Source organism: Pezoporus occidentalis, unplaced genomic scaffold (genome assembly GCF_034315485.1).
Source record: "Pezoporus occidentalis ecotype Australia unplaced genomic scaffold, CSIRO_AGI_Poc_V1 ctg44, whole genome shotgun sequence".
NCBI classification, from domain to species: domain Eukaryota; kingdom Metazoa; phylum Chordata; class Aves; order Psittaciformes; family Psittacidae; genus Pezoporus; species Pezoporus occidentalis.
In genome coordinates this window covers 3,028,142-3,050,554 of record NW_026915769.1, presented here as the reverse complement: position 1 = coordinate 3,050,554, position 22,413 = coordinate 3,028,142, and the positions used below count along the sequence as shown (strand labels likewise).

General features: G+C 38.9%; 1 protein-coding gene across 3 annotated transcripts in view; it reads left to right on the top strand.

Moving 5' to 3' along the window:
* The window catches only part of PHF21B (PHD finger protein 21B), a 167,435-nt gene that overhangs the window by 132,115 nt on the left and 12,907 nt on the right, over positions 1-22,413 (top strand). For all 3 annotated transcript variants that reach the window (XM_062634913.1, XM_062634912.1, XM_062634911.1), the window contains 4 exons: positions 6,958-7,308; positions 9,518-9,640; positions 14,861-14,912; positions 21,001-21,077. In XM_062634913.1, coding sequence (XP_062490897.1) covers positions 6,958-7,308; positions 9,518-9,640; positions 14,861-14,912; positions 21,001-21,077 — 603 coding nt within the window. The remainder of the gene's footprint in view (positions 1-6,957; positions 7,309-9,517; positions 9,641-14,860; positions 14,913-21,000; positions 21,078-22,413) is intronic.

The window sequence follows — 22,413 nt, the reverse complement described above, 5'->3', positions numbered from 1 at the left end:
CATGTCTGGCTTGGATCTGGGCTGTGCTGTTTTTTTGAGCCTCTGTGCCATTTGTACAAGCTTGCAGTAGGCCTCTAGATAAACGACAGGCAGGTAAGAAGGTTTTTTCTGTCTTCAACACCTTAGCATAGGCTGGGAGGAATTCGCTGCACTGCTTCCTGTCCCTAAATCCTTCATTTTTATCTCCTGATATGTGAGCTTTTTGTGTGCTTCCATCTTGGTCAGGCTGTCAGCAGACAGAAATTATTTTTGTCATTATTTTGTCTTTCAAGTTTTTTTTTTTTATTTTGGCTAGTAAATGAGTCAGATCATTATAATGTGCCATTATTGTTGTCTAGAAGAAGGAAAAGCTATTAAAGTGACGGATGGTACAAAGCAGTGGCATCCGTGGTCTTTGAAGTGATGCCAGAGTTTGAGTCCAGTGAATGCTGCATGGATTAGTCCAGAGCTTGCCTATGAAAGTATGCGAACAGGAGGAAAGCCAACAGATGTTCACTCATTTGTGCCTAAAGGCTTCATGGACACTTTATATTTAAATTGAAGTAACTTAATCATTGATGAGTATCTATGAGAGAAGCAAGCTGACTTGTAATACTAAAAGAGTAGAAATGGAAGTAAGTTATTGACTGGTGTGTATAATCACAGTCTTGCTTTTATATTTGTATTGTAATCCTGAACAATAAGGATTAAATTCTTTCCTCAGAGGCACATAGATAACTGCGTATTCAAGGACAGAATCATTGTGAAGAAGGAAAAATAAAAAAAGCAAAAATCCTTGTCAACTTCAACCCCTACTAGTTATTTTTTGGAATAATATTGATTTTAATTTGCTGGTTTAATGGTAGTTTTCCCCTTTGCAAATGGAAAAGAGCCACTTAATGAATCATCAACTCAATAGCAGCAATGCCAAACTAGAAAATAAAGGCAGTATAGCAGAGGAGAAAATGTTCATTTCATTAGCAAAAGTCATTCAAGTTCCTGTGAAAATACAGTTTTGTGTTCAAAACACTGGTAACATTTTTAATAAAGAACTCCCACCTGACTGCCTTATGCCAACAAACATAAAAAGCAGAGCTGGCAGATTCCCACACAAACATGCTTCTCAGCAAAACTTCCATTTCTGTAGAATCAAGCAAAGCTGAAGGAGAATAAAAACTAAATGAAATCGCTTTGTCTTCTTAAAAATTGCAGAGGAGTTATATTGTCTGTTTGTCACCTTTACCCTAAAGTTGGCTCCTCATGGCTAACAAATTAAAATACCAAAGCACTGTAGGTAGAGTCCAGTGGAAAATGTCTGATGTAGTGCACATAATCTGAATATGTTATGGCCTTACTGAAGTCTCTTCAGATTTGCTGTTGGTTTAAGTCAGGTTAAGAGTTCTTCCTCGGTCTTCATGGTCCAGAGCAGCAGGATTAGAAACATGGGCTGGAGAAGCTGCTGCATTTCATATCATTTTTCTGTGGCTTCCCAGGCTAATATTCCATGTAGATGCTAAGGAGGGTCTTACACTGTAAGTCAACATAGGATACACTGAACTGGGTCATCTTGCCTGTGGTTTCTTCATGATGCACACTGAAGCACACCTTTATTTGTGTGTACTCCCATCAAGGGTAAAGAAGAAAAGTGTATGTGGATCCATAGTCACATGTGGTTTTAAATCTTCTCCCTATGGCAAGAAAATAAACTGTGTTTAATTTAACTGTGGTCTTAGACCAGGCTGAAGGTAATAGGAGCTTATCAGGAAAGGAACCAAAAATCAACTAAAGCTCAGTTGGGCAGTCTGGGTTTTAGGGTGTGTCATTGCTGTAAAGTTACACAGAACCTTTTATTTTGCATCATTTTCATTGAATACAAAAAGAAGGGAGAGAGTCGGTCCTCAGCTGGCATAAATAGACACAGCTTTACTGAAGTCAGTGTGCATCTGTTCATTCTGGTGAAGGATATAATTACCCCATATTGCACTCATTTTATCAGCCATTGCTAATGTTTTCTGTGTGATCCTCTAAAGCTTTTCAAGAATGAAAGCTCTGTCTGCTGCTCCCAGCACTTTGCCTCTGTGACATATGAATTGTGCCAAATCCATTTTGAGTTTTTGTTTTTAAGCTCCGAGTACAAGGGTGAAGTGAAAATAAAGTGTGAATAATGGCCTTTCTCTCAAAGGCAATGTGATATTGCGTTGAGCTGAAAAATTTGCTCTCGTAGAGATCGGCCCTGCCAGTATGAAGGGCTGATTGATGCTGAGCACAATCCAGCTGATATCTGATATAGGGAAGGGGGAGGGCTCTTCAGTGTTGCTGACAAAGCTGTAACAAGATCCAGGGACTGGAAGCTGAAGTTAGGCAAATTCAACCGCGCAATGAAACACCAGTCATGGGCATAATAAAGTATTGTAACAGTTTATTGGGGCTCGTGATGAATTCATCATTAAGAAGTCATTAGTATTTTCCTTCAAAATCTGTCTTCAGTTTCTGGGAGAAATTCTATGGCCAGTCTGTGAGCAGGAGGATCATGGTGATCCCTTCTAGTTTTGTGATTGAAGTGCACTTGTTAACTTCCCTTCTTTGCTAGGCTGTAAGGAGAACACATTTACCAGAACTGCCCTTAATAATTTTCATATCACAGGCAGATCTGCACAGAGATAACTGTTCTAATTAAATCCTGTCCTTTAGGAGTAAGTAATAGTGCCCACAGAGATGCGAGGAATTGTGTGCTTTGCTTTCCTTGTCTTCCTTTCCCCCCCATACTTGTTTGGGTTGGATCTTGAGGGCCTATTTTGTAAGAGGTTTTCTTTTTTACCCTCTTTTTCTTTACTACAGCATGGGAGCGGCTCATCTGATGGGGTGTAGCTCAGGAAATAGATTGCCCATGATCACAGTTGCCTTTGTCAGAGGGGGCACACATCAGGCTCTCCCACTTCTGCCACTCAGCAGTTCGTTCACCACTGCAGTATTCAACAATTTGTGCTCTTGAGAGCTGGAATGATGTTTTGGTGTAATGAAAGCCTTTGGGTGTCATATAGCAACATCTGGATGGAGTTTATTGATATGGGATATACAAGAAGTTGTGTTAGTCACAGGAGCTGATTCCCTCCTTTTCTGAAACTCTTTGAAATACATATCAGATGTTGCTGAACAAAAGAGCACTCTGCACATCTCACAGGATCGGGCTCCCTGTTATTTCCCTGTCTGAAAAGCAGACACCCCCAATCTTGTGAATTCTTAGGTTCGGGAGTGTCTTGAACAGTGTGCTCACCTGCAGCACACTATTCGGGAAGTACTAGGGGTGTCTGAATATTGCCACCTAAAATCAAATGTTTGTTATTGTGGGTGCTGAGGAAACCCAAGAACAACATGGGTTTGTGAGATCATTACATTCAAGAAGAAGCTCTCTCTTCTCCTGCATTTAGAGCCCTGGTAGTATCACATTCTGTTTTGACAGCTGTCAGAAGTTAAATGAAAGATATTTGGGGAGAGGAGGGCTGAGCTGCAGGAGAATTGTTATTTGTAGCACTCACCAGCAGTTGCAGTTTTCACTTGCTAACATACATGCTGTCTGTTATTCTTTCTCTTTTCTTCCCTTTTACTAAACTTTTGCACCTTTTATTTCTGTGTCTCTTGTGATGGGGACCGGTGTCATCCCACCTGTGCTACTTTTAGTTGAAAATGTCTTTTTGATACCTTGCATGTGGAATGCAGTCTGTGCCCTGGCCTATTTTTTCCTCAATTCTTCTTCGGTGACTATTTCTAAACTTCTGTTCGTGCCACTGTCCTCCTTTCATCTCCCAAATTTAAGCCACAGTTTTGCTGTGAGGAAAAGGAATTTGAGCTAGTTCTTTCCTTCATTTATTTTTTCTTCCCAGCTGACACCATTTATTCTCACAGATTAGCAGTTTGGTTTTTAATGTGAAAGTCTGCTAAAGGTCTTTCACTTGGCTGATTATTAAGTGCTTACACTTAGTGTCTGTGTTCAAAGGGAGAAGGTTCATAGCTGTTAGAGCACAAGGAGCTTCTATGCTTGCTTTCTGTTTTGGATTCATGCCTGTGGACTCTGGAATTAAACACAATTTAACTGTAATTTATTTTAGCTTTAACTCAAGAGCACCTGAAAGTTTTTGTGTAGTCAATCCTTTTCATTGTTTTATAATTGCAGATAAATACTCTCTCACAACGTTACCTGAATTTGCCAGGGAATTTGCAGAGGCTTTAGACTGTGAAGGTCGCTATACCTCCTTTGTATCACACGGTGGCAGAAAACGCCCAGCATATGTTCTTGTGCTGTACCGGAATGGTAAATCGTGTCAGCTATATATAGAGTGTGTTACTTTGGAAAATTAAGTCTGTTTAATTGCCTGTGCAGGAAGAGCTTATTTTATAGCAAAGTAATATGCATTCATCCACAACTTGCAGGATGTGTATTAAGGGTGTGTATAGGATTCACTGAGGTATTACATCTGACATGTATTATCTATATATATATATATCTGTAATAGTGTAGAAAAGATAATTATATAGCTGGAATATGCATATAGGCATTTAGTTTTAATTAGGCTTTTGATTAAATATAAAAGCACAATTAAGAGTGACAGAGTAGATCCTGGTAGACTACATTGACAGTTTTTGCCTAGAAAAACTCCTGAGCTGATTTTTTTTGTCAGATTTGATTCTTTGTAAAGATCTCAGTGACTGTTCTATTAAATCTTTGATATGAACAATTTCTTATTCTCTCTCTCCCTCTTTCCCTGAATATATGTGCTTATCTGTGTGTTTACAGTATTTCTGTTGGTAACATATTATGTTAATTTACAAGAAAGTTATTTTGTTTTAAGGAGAGGTGGTAAAATCTAGATGTTAGCAAAACAGCTAAAAGCTAAATTTGGATTCCTTTAGCCGTGGTGATACGTTTTGACTGTATTTTGCCAACCTTCTCAAGACTCATTTTTCTTGAATAATGATACTATTTCTGTGAACGTGTCTCTGAGCACATGAGCATGAGCAATTTGTTAAAGGCTTACGTATGAGAGACTTATATAAGGTATAGTAGAGAAAGGATATTTTATGAAAATATAAAGGTAGATGCTACAAGATCTGCTTGTATAACTGACTCTGATATACACATGAACGAGGTGCTTTAAATATCATGTCTCCTATTGCACTGAACTGTCATTTGTGTTAGAAGCCTTAGTTTTGCAGAATGCCTGGGCCAAGATGGCTTTAAACCAATTCTCTGTGCACTACTTCAGAAAATAAGACCATTAACTAATTGCAGATATGAAACTAATTATAGATTCCTCTTAACAACTTGACCAGGGTGTTTGTCTGGTATCTCAACTAAATCAATGAAATAATCATTACATAAAGTGATTAGATAGAGGGAAAAGAGAAAACACCCTCAATTACTGTCACTGTATCTTGAATATGGTTACGCCTAGTTTAGCATAGTTTAGCATCATTTCACAGTGGTTCTATGAGGCATCCCAGTGTTACCCCAAAGTTGCAAGCTGAACGCAGCAGCTTTCTGGCTTTATCATGATTCTGCTGCAGGACTTTGGGCAAATCCTTCTCTTTTCTTCAGCTCTGTTTCCTCTTTCACTTTGCATCTACCTTGGTTACTGACAATTTAGACACTCTTGAGCAGGACTGTGGCTCCAATTTGCACATTTGCTCTGCTTGTAGGCTTTAGGATTCTATTGGCAGTTGCAGACTGAGTTATGAAAACACAAAGAGCTTGCAATACGTGTGTTGCTGCCCTTAATATTTGCTGTGGGGACAAACAGGTACGTACCTCCTTGACATGATAGAGGATGACGGCCAGCCTTGAAAAATGATTTTCTGCACACTAGTAAATCCCCATGTTTTCATTAAATTGCTTACTTAGGCTGCAGATTGAAGTCGGCATCATTGGAAGGGCTCCTGTAGACTACAGTGCAGTGACACAGGCAGCTGTTTCCCATGTCTGTCTGTTACAACTTGTCATTTTGTTTCACAGTATGGAAGGTGCGAGAAGTGACAGGACTAAATAAGCACAGAGGGAACCGACTGTTTTATCTGTCCATGGTAACGAACAAGCTGGGAGTGAAGTTAACTTCATGCGAAGCAGTTTAAATTATTTATTTTCAGTACTAGAACTGTACTTAACGTGTTGTTAAGGCAGAGCCATGTCACCAGGGTGACGTTAATTACCCCACTGGAAACACATCACGTTAGCTGGAGACAGTTGTTCGCAGTTATCATTCATGGCGCTGGGTAAAGCTGCAGCCTTCACAAATCTTGGCAAACAGTTTCCCCCTCCATGCATAGAAGTTCCTTCTTCATCCACCCACAGCTGCAAATGAGATCCTTACTTGCAGCAACAAAATATGAAGTTTGATGGTTGTGGGTTTCTTTTGGTGAGATGAATGGTTGCGTGAGTCATGTCTTGTCCATTAAATATGGTACATCTTAAAAATGTGAGGATCTTCATTCACTAATACATCAGTGTAAGTGCATATGCTTACTGTTCCTGTAAGTGCTTTCCGACAACTCCCTTAATGATTCAGTTCCCACTCCTTAATTCATAACAAGAGTGTTGTGACCTTCAGAATAGGAAATCATTGTGTCTGGGGTTTCCATTCTTTGCAAAGGTTTTGGCTTAAACATCCCTACTGAGAACTGGATGTGACTTGAGTAGCATTTGTATGGATGTGTGCTAATAAAAGTGAGGAATTGACTTTTTCCTCTGATCTCGTTCAGCATTGCAATGAGTTAAGGACTCCGAAATGACCCAACTGAGGAGTGCTGGGAATATATCTACAAGTAAATAAGTGTCTGGCTACTTTGAGCTGCTACGTTATGTTTTTCTAGATGCTCCTTTTCCATGGTTAATGCAACTAGGGGTTCTACTGGGAGAGTGCATGTGTGCAGTGTTTGTTCATCATGCTGTGAGACTGTGCTTGATAACTTCTAGCTCTCTGTTTGTAGGTTAGGCCAAAGACCCTGATTCCAGACAGCCTCCCTATCTCCCCGTGCAGAGACCAACCTTCCAAGCAGCCTCCTACCTTCCAGAAGGCAACTGTAGTCAGCATCAAAAACCCCAGCCCTGCCCTCCCGACTGCCAATAACACTGTCAGCCATGTACAGACACCCAACAGCCAGTCACAAAGTGTCACCGAGCCTACAGCTATTTCATCACCTCTGAGCAGTGCAGGTGTGGCATACGCCATCATCTCCACCTCCCCCAACAATGCAACTCCTATCAGCACCAGCGCAACTGTCTCTGTGGTCAACGACAGCATTAAAGTGCAACCACTCCTCATTAGTGCCGACAGCAAGGTAGGTTCTGCTTTTCATGGCATTATTTTTGGTTATCAGGCACAGCAGTTACATTGCAAATGTAAGAAGAATATCCCCTTGGGAGTGCACAGCCCTGTGCAGGGTGGTGTCAGTGTTGTGGTTTTTTTTTAAGAAAATAATGAGACATCAATGGGAAAATTCTTAGGGGGACACATGGATGCTGGTAGACATTTGTCTGTGTACAAGCATATTTTTTAGCAGGAACAAAATGCATCCTTATGTAGCCTGACATTAATGGGACCATAGGATCTTCCATTTCCTTAAACCAGTCCTCACTAATAATATCCCTGAATTCCGTGCAGGCTCAAATTTCTTATGGACTCCCTCTTCAATTATACAGTGATACTAGTTATATTGACTGACCCGAGGGGAGTATATCAAACAATCAGGCATTCCCTTCTACACTTCCAGGGGAAGACTAAATGAAATGAGAGCTCAGGATTTCAAAACTGATCATCAGATAAATCAGTAAGAAAAAAGCCCAAGTTCTGAATTACTTGTTTCTTCTTTGTACTGCTTTTCAGCTTTGAAATACAAGAACTTCACAACTATTATACCAGAAACAGATTCAGTAAAAGCTAACAACATACCCAGTAGACACTCACTATAATTTGCTACTAGGTTCCTACTACTTTGGGTCTTGTTGGCAGCACAGGTTCTCGTACAGTACGAAAAAAGAATATGTGATGGCTTTTGAGGTAAATAAAAGCAGGCATCTCTTCTCCACTTCTTTAACATAATTTATTTTTCTCTTACTTAAACTGGATGCTGGTTAAGAAAACCATCCCTTTTTATGCTCTTGAATCTTCTAGAATGACTGCATTGAGATAAAGTATCTAACAATTAAATACATTGATTGAAAGCTAACAGTGAAATAGATGGAAAAGGCCCAGTGTTCAAATCCAGTAACCTTCATCAGGAAGGTGAGCTTGGGAAGATCTTCCATAATCCTTCATGAAGCTTTGATTATGGATATAAAGTCACATGTGTAGTTCCGTGGCCAGAAATAGTCCTTCATTCCTTTCAGCTTAATAGCTTCTGAGTTATATGCATCATGTAAATCTTCATGTGGTGGTTCAGGTATGAGCAGCTGGATATACTAACATACATGCATGTATAAGAGACCTGTGTTGTAAATCCAATAGCTTCTGAACCAGAATTATTTTTAATTTAAACCACATATAGTTTGTTTTGTTTATGCAAAACTGAACGTCCACTGCTCATAGCACATAAATGATGAGGGCTGAACTCTGTTCTCAGTTACATGAGTAGAATCATAGAATAGTTAGGGTTGGAAAGGACCTTAAGATCATCAAGTTCCAACCCCCCTGCCGTGGGCAGGGACACCTCACACTAAACCATATCACCCAAGGCTTCGTCCAACCTGGCCTTGAACACCGCCAGGGATGGAGCATTCACAACCTCCCTGGGCAACCTATTCCAGTTCCTCACCACCCTAACAGAAAAGAATTTCCTCCTTATATCCAATCTAAACTTCCCCTGTTTAAGTTTTAACCCATTACCCCTTGTTCTGTCACTACAGTCCCTAATGAAGAGTCCCTCCCCAGCATCCTTGTAGGCCCCCTTCAGATACTGGAAGGCTGCTATGAGGTCTCCATGCAGCCTTCTCTTCTCCAGGCTGAACAGCCCCAACTTTCTTAGCCTGTCTTCGTACGGGAGGTGCTCCAGTCCCCTGATCATCCTCGTAGTAGTACTGAGGAGTTATCTTCTTTCCCATCCACATGTGTTTATTCTGAAAAACACGGGTATGACTGAAATCATACTGTGGTTTTGAATGTGTAATAATCCCATCTCTTCTACCTATATGCAAAATAAAATCAAAGGAAAGACCTTAAAATCACTGACAACACATATGCTAAAGCTAGGCTGAGTCAGCTTCAGAAGTCCTCTAAATAGAAAGTGTCCTAATTTTCAGAGGCACTGATCAAGTGGTTCCCTTAGGCTGCAATAGGCTTATAATGCACCAATAAAAATTAATTTTTAAAAACTTAGGTATGGTTTTAGAAGCATAATCTATGAATCCAGGTTTTTATATATATTTTTGGCTTGTGACTTGCATTTGTTGTCTGCAGGGATATCAGGTAGCCTTCAAAGAAGAATCAATATTGCCAGGCAGAAAAATCCAGATTCATATAATGAATTCTCTTATTTCTGCATTGTCTTTTAGGTTATCATTATTCAGCCTCAAGTCCAAACCCAGACAGAAAGTAAAGTGGAGACAAAGAAACCTCCTGAAGAGTCAGCTCAGGGACCCCCTGCTACCAAAAAGAAAAAGGAGGAAAATCCAGAGGTGAATTATTTATTTTTAAATAAGTGAGCCACAGTACAGTTAAGTTGTGGCAGCCAAGTCTGAACATTTTTCCATGTGCATATTACATTACTGCATTTGTGCTCATGATTCTGCCAGCCATTCATCTCCCTACCCAATCACTGCAGTTGAGGTGATTTTCCTTCCAGTGACGTGCTCTGACAAATTTGGTTTGCATCAAAACTTCCAGTGTCACAAAATGTAAGATTTGTAGGTCTCGTAGTGATCTAGTCACTTTGTGTGGTATTGATGAGTTTCTTTTGAAAGGTGTATACAAACTTCAGATACTTTCTTTTATGTTATCAAGTATGTATCATTGGGTTTACAGGCTGTGTATGAGATTGACTTAAAAATTCATTCATAAGCTGAGCTTTTACATCTTCTTTGTATTGAACACTGCAATTTTTATATTGCATTTAACAATACAGTTTCTTGCATTTACTGTTTATGACTTCCTGCATGTACAGGGATTCTTTCTAGCCTGAAATACATTAAAGACCTTCAAACTGAGTTAGAGAGCAGAAAGCAGGTTATAAGATTGAATCTCTTTCATGAATTGTATTTGTGATGTAAGCTAAAAATATAAATCAGAAGTCCTTGTAGAAACAGGGTCTCTCTTTAACAGGCATTTTCTTTTTTTACTAGATGTATTCACATTAGATTGTATGTACTTCTGCAGCAATTTGAGAAGTTATACAAACTGAATCTACTTCTGTTGCGGAAATGCTCAGCTATGTGAAATCTTAACCTTACTAGTGTAATAAATATGCAGCAGAAAAGCATCCTTGGAGCTGTAGTTTTAAGAGGATTATTACAATATAAATTTATAATGTTACTTAAGGCATGTGGGTGGTCATTTGTTTTACCATTTTAAGAGGTTGGTATAGTTAAAACTTTGTAAGGATAATAGTGGCTTTTAGCCTAGAATATCACAACCTGATGAAGAAGCTCTGCAGAACTGCACTTAGGAAATCTCCCAGGTTTAAAATCTGACACTCATATGAATCTCCATTGCCACCAAATGATGGGATTGTAGAGTCCTGTTTTCTTTAGGGAGGTATTTCCAAAAGATTATTTTATTGTGTAGCACCTTACAGGCAGAAAGGGCCAGTAGATCCCACTTAAAAACAGAATGCTAGAAAAATCATAATTTTTTCTTTGCCTGTAACTGATTACCATAAAGAATATTGAAAGAATATTGAGCAAAAGTCTTCCTTAGAGCTGCAGGAAGAGGCCCTGGGACTGGGCACACTTTTTGGTGTAGCATTCATAAAGTTAATGAGCTTTTCATGAAATTGCTGGCTAGAATATCCTGACTACCTTTTTGGTAACCAAGAATATTGTTCCTACCATGTATACTGGCAGTCTTGGCAAGCAGAGTTTTCTGTGTAGAATGCTGAATGCTATGTCCTTAAGTATGGTGGTTCTTTCTTTTTTCATAGATTTGCTTCACAGCCTTAAATAGGTGTAGAGTTAATTTCTTTTGTTCTTTGAAAGTGAACTTTAGTTGATTATCATGTATTTATGCAGTTAGTGTAATTACAACTAACAGCATAATTAGTGTAAACACATGTAATGACATAAATAGAACATGTAATTACAAAATGAAATGGTTTTATAAAAATCTTTGTTTTGCTCTGTGAAAAGACATACTGTGTATTTCTAAAAGCACTCATGGCTTTTAAACAGATTATTAAATTTAAGGCAAAGAGTAACAAAGATACCAGGGTATACTGTAAAAGAAAATAAGCACTCTAGGCACTTCTCTCCACATTTTTGTTTACCTTCAAAGCACGAAACTGGGACAGGAACTCCAGTATGGCTCTACATAAATGTTAGTCATGGCAGACTGGGATTTAACAGATTAAACTGAAAACTTAAAACAAATAAACCGGAAATAACCAAACTTACCAGTATCCAGGAATACCATATGTAGTTACTGAGTGTACCTAAACGAACAGAAAAGACTGAGGATAATTACTGTATTTTTGTTCCTGGTTTGTCATTCTGTTGGGAAGACATGAAGCTGATCCCAGACAAAACTCCTGCAATAGGTATGCCTTTTGCACAACACAGAGATGTCTCCTTTCCCAAGAACGCCATGATTAGACTAAACCAAACCTCCTCATGTCTGCTGTCTTACAGCCAGGATACCTGAACGTGTGGCTGTGCAGTGGCTTTCCCAGAAGCAGGATAGAGGGTCTCTGCCACCCAGGGTGTCCCAGGTCCAGTGGTCAGAGCCCTGTCCTGGGATATGAGCTGGGAGAGTTCAGTACCCCTAGGGCTGAGGAGGGTCTGGAGAAGTGGGACACTGCCGTCAGCAGGGCTCTGCTGGGGATGGGGGTCAACAATTGCCTACTTAGTGATGGGTCTTCTCCCAGCTGCATGACTTCTGCAAAGGAATTAAGAAATTAACTCAGGGGAGCTAATCCTCTGGGGAGCAGGTGCCTGGGGGTTTGGATTTTTTTAATGGGTTTGGTTTTTTTCTTAAAAGAACCTGAGTACAGCACAGAAACAAACAGATTTTTTTTTTCCCAAGTGTTTTAAGAGTTTTTATATTAGTAAATTTTTATATTTCTGACAACATTTTCCAGGACATTCTATTTAGAAGAAAAAACGTTGCTATAAAAGCTGGTTATTTAGCTAACAGTGTTTTTAATCTCATGTAAGAAAGACAAGAGAGACACATTGAAATCATGAACTAAATACTAGTGTTTGGCCTGGACTGAAAATCTGGAGAAACTGAAGCCTCCATTTTGTAGATTCCTGTGCAGAGGAGAAATAGAAGCAATACCAACTCTGCAATATTTGAAAGAACAGCATTGCCGTGGATGTAGTACTTTGAGTTGAAGGTAGTGAGCTACGTGAGTGTGAAATAGCAAAGCCCATAAAAACAAATATGCTGTTAATATAATAAGCTTGTTAAAAAGAATACAGCTTCTACTGGGATTTTTTTAAAAGAAACCATCTTTCAAATATCTATAAAAGCTAACCCTTCCTGTGCTTAACAGTGAGATAATTATCATGTCCATTTATGATTGCTCTTCATATGTTAAGCAAGTATGCTGTCATTACGTTTAATTAGATATGTATTCAAATGATTTTATCATGAAGAGAAGAAATTGTTTAGCAAATATTCCAGTACTCAAATGATTTTAGTTTAGATGTCAAAAAATGTATGTTCCCCCTACAGTTTAATCTTCTGGTAATACAGGCGTTCTGCGCTCCACTGGACTTGCACATTAACCATTCCAACTTTCTGATTCTATACCTAAATGTTATTACTTTTCCTCAGAGTGCTGAGATGCATCCTGCCACAAACTTACTTTTTGGTGGGAGTGAGGTGAAGCTTGTAATTCTACTCAGTTGGCTAATTTTCTTCTCAGAACTGCGCAGTGGATATCGGATCAAATATTCATCTTTCCCTTCAGGTGTGGAGCCCCCACTGTGTCTATCTGGTGGTTTAGACATGTAAGGAGTGAACATTATTGAAATCAAGGTCTGACATGTAAATGAACACATATGCTTGCCATTACCACTGCTACGGAAGGCAGAAATATAGCATGAATATAGCTAAATTGCCAGTGGTGAGATTCTACATCACCATTTTTTTTAATCTACAGGGAGAGTTATATGCCAGAAAATTGTGGAAAGAAAATATTCCTTTATTATGAGGTTGTTAGTTCACCTGTTTGACAAAGATATTTTCACAGATACAAGAGGGGTGTAAATGACCAATCCTGACCCTCAGACTTTGAAGAAACCACCCCATAGCTAGGTCTTTTAATCTGTCAAATGAGGGTGTGCTTGCTTTCACAATTCGACTGCATGAAAATCAGAACTGCAAAGGAAATGATAGTTCTAGTGACTTACTAGTTCATTTAATCCTGAAATGAAATGAAAAGTTGAATCATTAGGCTTTTCACAAAACAAGAAGGTTCAAACTAATTTTGACTTGGAAGTGTTGAAACATCTTTTCCTGACACTCCTTTGGATGAAACAGAATGTTTTGACCTTCTGCTGCTTAAGCACTGTATTTTAGTTTGACCTAAATCTACAGATTTTATTTGTGGTATGATAATTGCATCTTTTTTAATTGCTTTGTCAGAGTTGGATTGTGGGCTTTGCTTGCTTGGATTTTCTAATAGCTTGGGGTTTATAGTCAAATTGTCTCTTGTGTGAAATTGCACCTCATGAAAATGCTACTTGGGTAACATGATCCATCACATTCTTCAGCACAGCGGAAGAGATCCCCAAGGCCCCAGAGTACCACAGGTGCTACTCAAAACTGAGCTCAGTTCAGTTTGTGCTTGAAACAACACAGCAGAATTTCACTTTTCCATCTAAAAGATGGAATAAAAGCTTCAGCAAAACTTTTCCTGAAAAGAAAAATCTCCCAATGAAAAATCACTGACAGAAAATTTAAGATCTGCTCTAGTACTTCTCCTATTACTGGATTGGTATGTTCTGAAGATTTGTTAGTATGAAGATGTGTTTTGCATATGTATAGTGTACAAGAGTTCTGAGTAATATTTTAGATCAGATTCCTCACTGCAGAATGAGTTCACCAGTGCAACAGGAGATGCTTGTTCACTTTCCGTTGAGGGAAAATACTGGATCAGTGTACCAGTGTACCTCTTCATGATTCATGCACATGGGACTCTTTCTGAAAATTGTGAAGAGAAATTTCTGAAAGTTTTTTCTAGGGGAAGGGACTTTCAATATGCTTCAGATGTTTTGTTCAGTGATGTAAAGTTCAGTGGAAGTGTATCATATCTTGTTTTGCTTCATGCAGCTTGCTCACATCCAATAAAAGCAGTGCCATTTTCAGATAGTAATAATAATACACAGTTACTTCTCTAAAAAGTGGAGTAACAAAGCAGGTAGCTGCATGAAATTGAATTGATTGAATTGACTGAATTTTGGTCATGCGCTGTGTAAAATCAGTAGTCATACAGCATTCACCTCATAAGTGTCTGAACTGCTAAAGTTCATATAGCCATACAAGTAGGCTGTAACTGGCCAGGCATATTTGAAGCAAATCTTCAGTTAAAGTTCTTCATATTACAATGCATTTAAATAAGATACATTTCTAAAAGGCCTTTACTGGGTTTATCCTGTCAATGCTAGATTTATTTGTTTACTTACTTCTTCCATGATTGTTGTAGTAGAAAATCTAACCCCTGCTTATTTTTTCTTTAGAAAATTGCCTTCATGGTAGCATTAGGACTGGTTACAACAGAACATTTGGAAGGTAAGATGGCTTATGTTGTTTTACAGTTCCATTTTTGAGTGAAATCTTTTCTGTTGGCTGTTCTGTAGCCAAGAGTAACTGATGATTCTGTCCTCTGAAGGGCAGTGAAAGATCAGGGGAAATGTTATCTATGCACAATTGTGCTTCTCAGCCTCAAATAATGGGTGATCTTACTTGCCCTGCCTCCCATCCCATTGTACAGCTCAAGTGGCATGAGAACTGGTTCTGCAGCCAGCACCACAGGTTTGGCATAAGGAGGCATTTGGGCTTACTCAGTCATCATGGTCCTTTAGAGGATGTTAACAACTGGAGTACCATAGTGAAGCAAAACACCTTCAAAGGCTCTGACCAGTGCTGATCTGGTTGAAGAATCAGTGAGGTTCAAAGATGTTTATCCTTATCTTCTGTAGTAGGCATGTTCTCTCCTCTTTTCCCATGTGGGATGGCCTTTCATTTTTTAAGTAAGTTAATCACCTATCATCTTCAGAGTTCCACAGAATAATGTGTAAAATAGTGAAAATCTGGCATTTGTATTATAAGATTTTAAACAAATTAGAAAACTGCCTCTCACAAAGGTTTTCTTCTCTCCATTTGCCCCAATTTAGCCAAAAAATAAACATACTTCTAGTCTCATCCTGCTTTTGTGTGAGTTGCTAAGCATGCCTTCCTAAGCTTCTGAATATGAGATCAAACAAGTATTGCACATAAACTAAATGCAGTATTGAATAGGATTCAATTTACTTTTCCAGCCTTCCAAAAATACCTTGCAAGAGTTAGCAGATCTGTACCTTTCTTTGTCTCAGCTTTGTCTTTCTGAAACCATAGATGAGAAGGATAAAAAGAGTTTGTTCAGCAAATTTGGCATGTAGTGTGAGTTGAGTTGGGGGTTTCTTGGCAGGGTGGGTTAGTTCTCATAGTTAGCTTTTTTTTACAAAAAAGTCTACAGCCTGATGTATATGTCATATGCTCAGCTAATGCAAGTTGATGTGGTTCCACTGGTATATGGAGAAAATGCTCATATATGTGTCAGCTGACAATGATTCTTGATCACATAAGATTGTAATTATCATTGACATTTACCATCCATGCCACGGACAGGAAAATCATCGAATCATAGGATCAGCTTGGTTGGAAAAGAGCTTTAAGGTCATTGAGTCCAACCATTACCCCAGCACTGAGAAGTCCACCACTAAACCATGTCACTAAGGGCTCATCTACGTGGTTTTTGAACACCTCCAGGGACAGTGATTCCACCACTGCCCCTGAGCAGCCTGTTCCAATGCCTGAGCACCCTCTCGGTGAAGAAATTGTTCCTAATATTCAGTCTAAGTACTGAGGAATTTCCAGTGCACTAAATTTCGGTTTTATTTGCTTTAGAGTTAGGCATGTGCTTAGATACCTTGCTGACTAAGGGGGTATCTGCCATTTTACAGCTTGATTTCTTTTTAGTGAGATTCCCTGTGCTTCTGCTCCTTGGTTTTAAGAGAGGTTGTAAATTAGGCAGAAAATAGTATCTTAATTGTAAGGTCTCTTCAATATATGCAGCAAGTTTTCTGTGGGACTTGTTGCCCTTTTTCAGTTTCTTTTCTCTTTAACTGTGCATTTTGGAAAATCATTTAATGTTCCAGTGGCTGAGAATTTGAAAGCGGTTTAGAGAAACTTTAAGCCATCGGCCTTTTAAATCCCTTAATGGTAATGGATTGAAATGGAAATTAAAAAGCTAGAGCAATTCTGCGGGAAGATTTATAATGCAAAAAGTGCAAATGATGACTGGTTCTTGTTTTCTTTGTCTAAGGAAAATAGGCAACATTTGAAACTATGCTGAAGTGCAAGTTATGCTTACAACAGAGAGAACTTAATTTGGAATAATTCTTTACCCTTTGATTTTATTGCAACTAATAAATTGTTTGTGTGGATTTAACACTTATGTCAGAACACCAAGACCCGCTCTGCTCTGTTTATTCTACAGTAAGTGCATAGACACACATTTTGAACCTAACTGCTACAATACTAATCCTGCAGAATCAATTCTTTCAGGCAAATTCACTTTTTATATTGCTACTAGCATTAAATAAATGGCTCCCACCAAGAGCTATTTACTATGGAAAGGGTATTTCTTCATGAGTATTGCTGATTACAACTGTCAAAAATGCCCTTATAGCTTTCACATGCTGAGGGTTATTATTTTAGTGCTATGTCATATTTACAGTTATCAGCCATTGCTATTTATCAGAAAGCAGTGGTCATTACACAGTTCAGTTTATTTTAGTCCTTCTAATGTATTTCTCATTTTTGGAATTAAACTGTATGGAGAGTGGGTCATTAAAAGCTTATTCACTTAGTATCATTAATTCAAGTGTTACTGCTTTTTTCATTTTATTCGTTTTGTGGTGAAGGGCTATGATCCACTTCTAGATGGATTTCTCTGTCAGCCTAGCAGCCTTTCCACCTAACGTCCAGAGGTTTCCCTTACTGGGAAAAGAGCTGTGTTCTGCAGAGCCTGAGTGTGAGGCATGTTTTGAGGCCTTTGCCAGTAAATGAATGCAGCTGCTTCCACTGACTGACATTCTGTGAGGTACAGCTTTCCCTGAAGATAAATCATCATTATGGGCCTCATAGAATGACCATACAGAATATTTACTGATGAAGGCAGCAGCTCATTGAAGCTTTACGGCCAACAAAAAGCTGCTTCAGATTTATTCATCTCTGTCAAATGTATTACAGTGTAGAGGCTTTAAGTTTTCTTTCTGGGTTGCATTTTTTAAATTAATAAACTAAGGAATAAGATAACCCAGTCTTGTGATGCAGTGCATGGTTGTGACGTATTAAATAACTTTCTCTAGGCTATTGGAACACCTTTTAACATTACCATTGTGTAAAAAAACCCAAAAAAAACCAAAAAAGAAAACCAAGTAGATAGAAAGCAAAACTTTAGTTCAGGTCATTCTAATAATGCACATGTTGATTTACCATAGCAAAATAAAACCCCAGAAATATTTCCATTTATGTTACTGGAATGTTTTAAACGGTTAAAAAAGAATTTTACTTTATTAAACCATGTTTTGAAATGAACACTATATAGCAAAAGTAACACCTAACAAAAGACTGTATACCGTGTATGCTTTTGTTCTATCTTGGTGTGATTATCAACAGATACACTCTTAAATGTACATCTTATATCACAAGCATGGATATTTTTTGTTCACAGTTTCCATAAATAAAGTGCTGACATTGTGCTCGCCCTCCCTGATGGCTGCATAGGGTGGAGCACATCTAGAGCTGTTTCAGTTCATTACTCTCGCTCTCTCTGTATTTCCATCTATTCCCACTGCTATTACTTCCCCCCTCCCCAGCCAGCTTTTATCTCTGTACCCTAGCGATGCCTCTTCCAAAGCTGCATCCCAGGCATCTACCCCATGTGTGATTCAGATTCCATCAAATATTTCTGTTGCCTTGGTGAGCGCATGTACCAAAGAAATTTTCTCTGAAACCTGAGATCCAAAAGGGAAGAGAGCTACAGATCCATCACAGTTCTCTTGTGAAGCCATTCGGCCCAGTTATGGACACGGAAAGCTCTGCTGTGTTGAATTCTTTGTTTCTTTTTCTGTGCTAGTGACAAGTCATGATCTTGTATCCCTGTGACCACTTCTGAAAGACTAAGCCTGGGCTTTTAGCCTAACTTTTTCCCCCCACTACCACGAGGGTGCTGAGATGCTGCAAGCTCTGGATTCACTGACCACATAGCATGGGTTAGCTCACGCTATTGAGACGAAAGTAAAGAATCAGCAGAGGGCCGCTTCCTCTATTTCTTTGCCAGCATCAAGGCACATGGTTCCTCTGTTGTGACATCTCTGTCACCTTTTGGCCTTGAGAGCATTCCCCATTCTTGTAAAGAACTGACACTGACAGGAAGAACAACCATCTGTTTTCTGGTGGCTCTGTGGAAGGCTACTGGATCCGTGTCTAGCACTTATGCTGCTGCTGAGGCCCAATTCCTGGTGCCTAAGGGTCTGGAAGCTTCAGAATGGAGATTTCAGCATAGCCAGATGAACGTTTCATAGGGAATACTTTCACAGGGGAACAGAACTGTTACCTATACAAGACCCTCCAGTATGGAGCCTGTTCAGCACTGAGGATGTTAACAAGATGCTGGCAGTAGCTGCAGCCATGGCGTTTATCGCACATCTTGGAGCAGCCTTGGATCACGCGTTTCTTGGTAGTGAGATTCTGTATAGCTTCCTGAGTCGCATGGCAGCATATGTCTAGCTCATGTCAGACTGTGGCTACAGACCTGCCTGTACTCTTTCAGTTGCCCCAGGAGAAGACACCTGCTAAGCATGTGAGGTGACATGTTCCTGTGCCAGTGGGAGAACTGGCAAGTAGTCGCTCTTCTTTTTTTCTTGTCTGTCAAGTTTCCTTCTGACACATCCATCGCTCCAAGAGTGGCAGCTTAGCCAATAGTCTTTTGTGAATGAAAAGTTTCAAATCAGTATCTTGGATCTCAGGCCACTTCAAAATCCATGCAAAGTGTTGGCCTTGTCTCTAGAGACACTGGAACACTGTCCAAGACATGACTGACAATACTAGTACCACTTAGTATAAGCAAAGTTTGAAGTGGTTTGAGGCTCCTTTTGCTCTGTGGGGAGGTGATCAACATTTGGAAGGGGTGCCTGGAAGCCAGAACTATATGCTGGGAATCCAATTCCCATGTATCTTAAGCATCCTAAAAGCTGGACTGTATCTTATCATTAGATTACAAGTGGGAGGTAGTGCTCAATATCCTGAAGGTCATTTTCAGACACTGAGGATGTTCTGAAATAGACCTCTAGCTCAGACATTGACAAAAAGATACCAAAACTTCTTCAGAATCAGATGGTGTCCTGAGTTGCTGTTGGGTGTTCTCCTGGTCCTCTGGGCTGAAGCACTGGTGCTCCTGCCAGTTCCTCTCATTCTGAGAGATTTGCTAAGAGCCAGACAGAGAGGAAGTGCCACCATCATGGGGACCCTCTAATACCTCAGAGCAGAGCCTAAGCTTTGCCTTACAATACTCATGTAGGAAACATTTTGGAATAGAGCATCAGCCCAGCTGTGCACACTTCATGTCATGAGATGGATTCTGGGTGTCTCTCCTTCCTAAAGTATGCTTGCTCTTACATTATTATCAAAATAAAAAGTAGGCTCTAAAATACATGGTTGTAATGATCTCACCATTCTGAACTGATGCCAAGAGCTGGAAAAGAAATTCTGTATGATGAAAACAAAATCCTAATTCAGATAAAAGTAGTATTAAAAATGCAGATTTCAGTGATGGAGGAATCCAATTACTCTTTCCGGGTGTGTTTACAGGAGTATGAACATGGCTAATTGTTGCTGAATGCAGTCCTCAGCAAGTACCCTCTTGAATAGGTGTTATCACTTAGTGGGAGGGAGTTGCCTTGTGTTTCACTCTTTTCTGAACAGGACTTCAATTTGATGAGCCTGTTTCTGTGCTACTGTTTCAAGTGACACGAATATGTGTACAGCTCGTAACAACATTTTGCATGCTCGGGATCATGATGTTGTATATTTTTGGATGGATAAATCATCATGCCCTAGTTAGAGCTCAGTCTGACCATACCATTCTGACCGTGCATTTTCTAACCTTCACAGAACAAAAGTAATGTAAATTAAATTTAAAAGGATCTTTATGCTTTCATCTGATATGAATTATAAGGCTTAACTGCTTTAAATGCTTCATTTTTGTTAATAGCAGACATTGATAGTATTTTGAAAGCTCTCTGTTGATGCTTGCTGAATATGTGTCTGAAGGGATCATAATAAAAATCTTGTAGGGCAGGAGAAGTCCATCTTGGAGGAAGGAAAAAAAAAAAAAGCCTGTATTCTGAATCTTACAAGGAAAAGCTTATTAATATCAAGTTGAACTGCAGCAAGTATCAATGCTGATGCAACCCAATTATATTTTAGAAACTGAAACTGAACACAAAGCCCAAGGTGTTGAGGGTAAGAGCATCTTGCTTAACAAGTTAGATCTACATTTTTCCCTGATGAATGAGAAACAGACAATTCACATTTCTTTCCATGGTTACAGAAATCCAGAGCAAGCGTCAGGAAAGAAAGAGAAGAAGCACAGCAAATCCAGCCTACAGTGGACTCTTGGAAACAGAGGTACTTTATCAGTTCACTTTCTTATCACAATTCTGTTTCATGTTAATAAAAGGTTTAAGTGCTTCTTATGACAAGTATATAAGAATGTAGAACCACACATTTACTTGCAAACAGATATTGATGTAGAAAAAAAAAGATCTCCTCTCAGTAGCTAAGCAACAGGTTTTCACTCCACAAAATCACTTGCTTCAAACTCAAATTTGTCTTAGTTTTAATAAAGGCCAAAAGGACTAAATTAAAGCAGGACCTAGTTACTCTTTCACCCACACAGACAGTCCCTTTAGGTCAGAATTGAAGAACAGACGTACTGCATTTTTTCAAGCTTGCATTGCTATTTCTCTTTTCCTATGTGTCAAGTAATAAATGGAGAATTTTGCTTTTTTTTATTAGTGGTGTTCATAAAAGGGATGCGTTGGTTTAAGAATCAGTGTGCTCTGCAGGGGGTATGGAAGCCTGCATAATAAATACAATAATGCATAATTAAAAATAAAATGCTCTGGATAATGTCTGTTGTCTGTTACAGTTATGCTGTTACATTTTTAGTAGCAGCAAAATGTGGTCCTACATAATATTGAATTGCAAACCTGGTGTAAAGGCAGCATATAAATAGACCAAATATTTTCTGGATTTTTTTTTTTTCTGTCTTTCTGAACTGACATATATGCATTTATTCAGCTTATTAAAATTCCACCTTTAAAATTTCACCACAGTTTGGGGTTACACTTTGAACTTCCTACAGGAATTAAATCGATTTTCAGCCAGCTCTCCATTTAAGCAAGTTATCTCTGTGTTCTGAGTTGTTTAAGCCTAAAGAAAGTGATTTTTCTTTTTTTCTTCTTTTTTATTTATTTATTTTTTTTTTCTTCCTGTAATTCATTTAGACTTTTATTTAGGTACAAGTGATGCAGAATTTTTGGTATGCCAGCATTTCAGATTTCTGTGTTTGTTGGCAGACAGCCGACAGATGAAGCTAAGAAGAAACCCACTTCCGTAGTCAAGCTGCTTAGTGCTTGATTGTTCTTTTTATGAAAGTATTGGAGATTTTTATACTCCAGAACAGCTCTGGGCATTTCAGTTCTTCAGAACTTATCAACTTTTCTCTAATGACCTCTTCAGAGCAAATACTGATGTCCGTACATCCAGTACTTAACACATTAGGAGCTGCTAGCATCAAATTGGTAGTGTCTTCTCTTAGACCTTTTTGTCCCAATGAGTTTATTAAAATACTTGCAGCAGAGTTTTGTGGCTCTAGTCTGATCAGTGTGAGATATTTAATTATCGTGGAGCAAGGATAGAAGAGGTGATGGAGGAGGTTCATCCTTCTCATTATATCTAT